At 31.3% G+C, this 6,600-nt stretch overlaps 1 protein-coding gene across 1 annotated transcript; it reads right to left on the bottom strand.

The window, feature by feature from the left end:
- Positions 1–4: 4 nt before the first annotated feature.
- On the bottom strand, positions 5–6,581 carry LOC106055915 (uncharacterized). The gene is made up of 5 exons (XM_056023148.1): positions 6,433–6,581; positions 4,607–5,113; positions 3,562–3,815; positions 2,998–3,094; positions 5–1,644 (listed from the first exon to the last, which is right to left on the bottom strand). Exons 2-5 carry the CDS (start codon positions 5,088–5,090, stop codon positions 1,424–1,426), a joined length of 1,056 nt encoding a protein of 351 aa, XP_055879123.1. The 5' UTR covers positions 5,091–5,113; positions 6,433–6,581; the 3' UTR covers positions 5–1,423.
- Positions 6,582–6,600: the final 19 nt, after the last annotated feature.

The raw sequence follows: 6,600 nt of genomic DNA, 5'->3' as shown, positions 1-6,600 counted from the left end.
AAAATGCATTTATTATAATTTTCTTTAATTTATTGTAAATAATTAAAATATCACAGAGTAAAAAAAAACAAAATTGAAATGATTTAATTTAGCAGCTCTCACTTTTATCTCTAAGTACAATTTAGTAGACCTTTCATTTATCATCCTCCTCCACCTTTTAATTCATTGTAATACAAAAACATTGTTCATTCTTTTTTGTTTTCATAGGGTAGCCTATTATTTCACTTACTACATACATTTCTAAATATTATGTACTCAAAGCTAAGAAAAACTGCTCTTAAGGATATCTTCTATAATTTGTTTAGTTTTTCTGTATACAAGTAAACCACGTGATTGGCATACTGAACAATTGCTTAAATTTTTCCTTAGTAATGGCTGTTAACATACTTAACATTCCAACTTTTTACTTGAAAAATTCAAAACTGCAAGACATTGAACCTGAATTGTTTCATTTCTTTGAGGTAACAATCTTAGTAACAACTCATTCAAAATGTGAAGTAAAAGTAAAATGTAGACTAATAGTGAGTTTTAATAAATACATTAACATGCACATTTATACATGTACATTTACAGAGGCCTTCAAGTCGAACTCACATAATCTGAACAGTGTATGACATGAATAGTTACAATCCTATTTAGGTCCTGAACAATACAACACATTAGTTTGACTGTGAATTAACAATCAAGTTCAATGAAGAATTCATTTAAAATATGCATTAAAGAACAAAATAAAAACAAAATAATTAGATAATATAATACAAAGTATGTCAAGATCTCATGCAAAGTAATTTTTATAACTTATAATACTGTGTCAAGATTTTAACTTAAACAAAAAGTATTTTGTGCAAGGAATATAAACACAGTGCGTTAATCAAATTGTAATTTTAAAAAATAAAAATTTTCTAATCCATTACGGTTTAAAGGAGGTTTGCTTAGAAACTTACTGTTGTACTCATTATTATTATTTCTTTAATAATTTTTATAACTAAAAATTAATGGTAAATAAATGTAGTTTTGAGTTTTTATTAAACATTTTGAGAATGGAAACATATTGTTCTCATTGAAGAAACAGCTAAATATGGAACTATTAAAATATTGAAAAAATGAGGTATTAATGTTCTGCATTAATTTCATTCACAACCAAAAGGACATGTTATGTACATCAATGGAGATATACAAATAGAAACCAGATTTTAACATTTGAATAACATCAATTTAAAATAAAAACTGCCTTTGGAAATATTAAATAATATCTTAGTTGAAAACATTTTGTTTACTGTAGTTAACATTGTATACAATTGATTCACTAGAACATTGAATGCCCTGTAAAGGGAAATAAAGCTGTTCATATAGTTTGGTTTTATAATTTGTTTTAAGGCAGATAATTTAAATAGTGTAAACCAAATGTAATTTTAAAAAATGTCTATTCTACATCATAAAAATCTGATAGCATTTTGGCTAAAATAACTTCCCTCATCTGTGGTGAAGATAAATGTCTGTGAAGCATTCGAACTGTTGCTCCCGCACTATCACCCCACACTTTCATGACTAATGCCATGGCGTTCGGAGCTCTCATAGCTAGCCAGTGTTGTACAAGGTCTTCTGGTAGCCCAACTCGAGCCGCCATTAAACGCCAATCATTACCTGAAAAATATATTAAGAAATAAGAAAGTTTGATGGCTTATCAGTTTTTTTTTTATTTTAAAGGCTTGAGTAATATCCAAGATCAACACCAACAGTGCAGTTTGGACACCATAAAGTGTTTTAAATTTTATAATGAGAGAAATTTTAGAATGTGAGGCTAATTTAATTTTAATAATAGAATATGTAAATGTTTTGTTCTAACGAGATAGTTGCTTAAGATTGCCCAGTAGTATTATGCTATTCTATGACATTTAACCCCTTGAGAAATGATCTTTTCCCTTACAAGTTCTCTTGTGGCTAAAAAGGCCAATCCTTTATACTCATCCACAGTTATAGGATAGGCATTTGTAATTATCAGATGCTGCAGCCTTTTTTCCTACTTCTGGTGCATTCACCATCTGCAATTTAGGACCTCTCCTTTTGCTTTCCCTCCGTTAAGGACTAGTCATGGTGCCAGCACATCTACACTGTTATAAGCAGTAGATGTCTTGGCTGGATTGGACATTTAAGCCAAATGCCATAAGGTCAACTTCCAAAAGTTGTGCTGTATAGTGATCTAACAGAGGTCAGTAGAACTGCTGGTCATCCACTCCAGCAATACTCTGATGTAAGTTGACATGAATCTTTTCAATATCAGCACCAACAGTTAGAAGAAAAAAAAAAGATGGGGTCCTGTTTTATTTATAGTATACACAATTAAAGACGTAGGAAATAAATATTGTGAGTGTCAATAAAAGGGGTTGAAATACTGTCACATTTATCCCCCCTCAACTTATCAAGGCTTTCTTCTTTTATTTATGAGTCAGACAGGCTAAATAAGTTCATTAGTTTCTTGTTTGTGACACATCAGTGCTTAAGTAAGAGATCTACATACAAACTTTATTAATTTACCAGCACACCTTTGACAAAAAATATTACACTTTATTTTTAAGTAAAGTTTAGTGTATTACTTAGCATGAATGCAACTGGGTCAGTTTAAAAAACCCTAACTTTTAAAAAAATTTCTACTTTATGTGATAGTTTGAAAGTAACCAGAAGTTTTGAAAAAGTATTTATTCAGCAATTTTTTAGTATTTATTTTAGTGGTGGTCTAAGTAATGAAGGACTAGAGACATTTTAAAAACAAAAACAATGACTATTAAGATGTGCGGCTGAGTGGTTTGAGCTCAAAACTTGATGCCGACCAGGAATTTTTTTCCTTGAGATTTGATTTGAAATGAGTTGTGTTTTCTGAGCGCCAAACCAGATACTCCGCAAATTTCCACAAAACACGCTAGAACAGAGCACACTGAGCATGCTATAGCATAAAAAACATGATATAAAAATGCAATATACAAAAAAAAAGGCTATTACCATTCCCTTTGCGTTTGCTAAGGTTTCTAATAATAATGCTTCTGAGACCTTCATGCATGTCAAAAATGTGAGTCTCTCCAGGCAATTTCTTTTCAGGCTAAAAAAACAACAACATATCATGATTCAAATAGAGTCATTTTAAACAACTGAGCAAAATTAAAATTATTGTAGCTCTTTTTGTAATAAAAGCTTACAGAGAAATCAATCAAAACATTAACCAATTAGTTAATCATTTAGTCATAATTAATTTTGTTGGAACATGTACTAAGCTAACAGGATGATAAGTTACACTTTCAGACCTTGAGATCTATAGGGCAGATGATGCAAAGGTAATCTGTTTCTAAGGCCAGCACAATGACCAACCACATTTACTTTTCCCAACTAATATATTACATTAGAGCTGGGTGGACTCAGAGGCGCTTAAGGATCCCGAAATAAAAATACCAGTCTTCACCAGGATTCAAACCCAGGACCCCCAGTTTAGAGGCCAAGCGCTTTACCACTCAGCCACCGAGCCTCTCTTTTATATTAAAATTAAACACTAATTAATAGCTTTGTGCTCACTGGAATTAAATTTTCCTTTTGAATGCCTCTTGGCATCAAGTTAATGCTGCGTGATTTGGGCTTCAACACATTCAAATAGATTGGTGGGATAACCACTTCATCCGGCACTGAAGAAAGGTCAATAGATTGGTGGCTGACTGCTGACTGAGTTCTCGTGGAAGCTTCACTAAAGTTTCTCCCTTGGCTTAAAGTACCATTCATATTATAGTAATCATTCTTTCCTTCACTAGGAGATACAAAGAGATGGGTGGTACCTGTTAAAGTATATATATTTCAAAAATATTGTCACTCAGAAATCAATGTTTAGTCTTTATTTTTATTAGGAATTAAATTGTTTAAGCATGCATTTGTTACAAATATTTTAATGCATTTTAGTAAATTGTAATAAAGATGTGTATTAATAATGTGATTTACTCCTCTCAATTTTGCATGAATATCATTATTAAAGTTATACTAAACATTCAATAATTGTACCATGCAATCTAAGACTTAGACTGCTTTATGGAAATTTGTTGTGATTGCAAGGACTTTATCCACATATAAAAACAAAACAACAGAAACATTCACATAAACATTGTAATTGTATCATTATTATTTCAAAAGTTATGTATGCCATTGTGAGATAATACCAGCAAAAATACAGATTTTTGTAAACCTTTTATGTTGTCAAATCGTTCTCATAAGTTGGAAGGCCTGGCGTAAGCCCATTAACCAAAACATTACATCTTCAAGTGGGCGTGTTGGGATAGTATTTCTCAAGTCAAGTAAACTAGTGTCCACAAAAACAAATTTAAGGGTAAGCCTCGAGGATGATGTGGGCCTTCAATATAAGGCAGGTAAAGAAAGTTGGTAGTACTCTTAAGATAAGATAAAATAAGATATGTATTATTGTTCCAAACAAGGTTTAACTACAATTGTCCACTTCAGCATTACTACTATAACAATAAATATATAGATAAAAAACAAATTCAGTCTGTGCTAGATATGTGGCTAAGAATAGAATCTCAATAAACAAAATGACAATTTAAAAATTATCATTACTTACAGCAATCATACCACAGACGTTTGGCTTGCACCTTTAAATCTTCTACAGTGTACATCCTGTCCATATCTTTCAGTCCATTTTCTAGCTTTAACTTGAGTTTAATCAGCTTGGCAAGCTCACTGTTTAACTGTGTGACTCTTGTTTCCAACTCCTCTATCTGGAGCTCATAGGAATGTAACTTGTTGCCAGGGGTGATTGTCAAATTGGTTATTATTGTTAAAATATCTGCTAGTGGTATGTCTACTAGTGCAATGTCCTGTGGTGCTTTATAGTTATCAAAATTAACATCAATAATTTGTTGAGTAATGACTTGCAGCTTTTCCTGGTAAGTTGATAAACTGGCTTTTAATGTTGCATTTTCTTCCCTTAGATCTTCAGTGGTTTTCTTCAGAAATGTGATGATTGGATCTTCAATCTCTTCTTTTTTCCCCTTTTTGCCAGAAGGGGATCTTTTGCCCTTTGGTGCACTTTTTTTGCTTGCCATTTATATAGTTGACTTTAAATAACCTGGTCATTTAACAAGATATCATTTTAGTTAAAAGTTCAAGCTATATCTTGGATAGTAAGCATAAAAATAATATTAATTGAATTCTTTGCAAAACCTGATATTGGCAATAGATTATTTTGTTTGGCACCTCAAACAAGGGAAAGAAATTATACTTGACAGTACTTGACAGAGATAAAAGTTTGAAACTAACAATAAATGACTATTTATTAAATGTTTTATTTTCATAAGCGATTCCATGGCACAGTGGTTAATGTATTGGCTCCAACTGGTGATAGAACCATATATTGTATTAAGAAAGCTAAAAGCATGAAATTGTGCTAAACCAAAACAATTGGTAACAAATATTTGTGATCGAAAAGATTTATTATTGTTAATCTAGATCTACTACAAATTTAAGTACATGACTGAATTTTGAATAGTCAACATGCTCTACCACATTTTTGTTGTTCCCCACTGATTGCTAATATATATATATCAATCATCAGTACTTTAATTTAATTTAGTCTATCAGCAGAAAGGTAGTTGACATTAAATTAAATGCTTATTCCATTTAAGTCTATATAATTTCCTTTTTTAAAATACTATATGCATGACTAAATGAGCAGAGGTAAGAGCTAGACTATGTGTATACTTAGCTCTTAGTCTGCCAGGTTTTGACAATTTATTCAGGACATATGGCAGTGGGCCATTGTATATTTCAAGTTTTCAAAAAACAATCAGATAACATGGTAAAACTTCCGATACCATCATGTATGTTAATCAATTACTTAAACCATTCCATTCTCTAATGGCACTAGGGAAGAAGTGGTAGGCCAAGTAGGCCTATTCTGCAAATTAGTTCTAGATGTAGTGGAATAAGAAATGTGCCTCTAACTATGACTAGACTATACTATCATACTATAAGTATCATCATAATCATGTGTCTTTACTATGTAGGCCTAGTATGTATACTAGATTCTATGTATCTTTCACTCTCAGTGCCCTGCTAATATAGACTACAAATAGAATAGATCTAGATCTACTAGAGTCTACTCTAGACTCTACTAAAATGATCAGACATCTTGGATTCCAGTTAATTGAGTTATACTATTTATAGACTATGACTAGATCTATACATTATGATCATTATTATTATAGACGTCTTACTTAACTTATAAAATCTACTAACTCTATACTACTAATAGTAATAGTCTATAGATAATAGATGTAGTCTTAGATTGACTTAGAAAAAATTAGATTTAGATTATAGATCTAAATCTAGATTATCTAGAGTTATTGGTATTATACATTTATATAATTTTAAGGCCCCATAACTAACCTTATAAGCCATAACTAGATCTAGATTTCCAACTAGGAAATGATTTTTTGGATCTAGATAGATCTATATTCTACATTCGATCTAGAATAAGAATCAAGAACTCAGTAGCGTCAGCCATTAGTTTACATTGGTCACGGTGGTCTCCAAGAAATTTACATACTGCGTCAT

This window comes from Biomphalaria glabrata, chromosome 3, assembly GCF_947242115.1.
Source record: "Biomphalaria glabrata chromosome 3, xgBioGlab47.1, whole genome shotgun sequence".
In the NCBI taxonomy this organism is placed as follows: domain Eukaryota; kingdom Metazoa; phylum Mollusca; class Gastropoda; family Planorbidae; genus Biomphalaria; species Biomphalaria glabrata.
The sequence above is the reverse complement of the archived record's forward strand: the minus strand, read 5'-3'. Positions and strand labels throughout refer to the sequence as shown.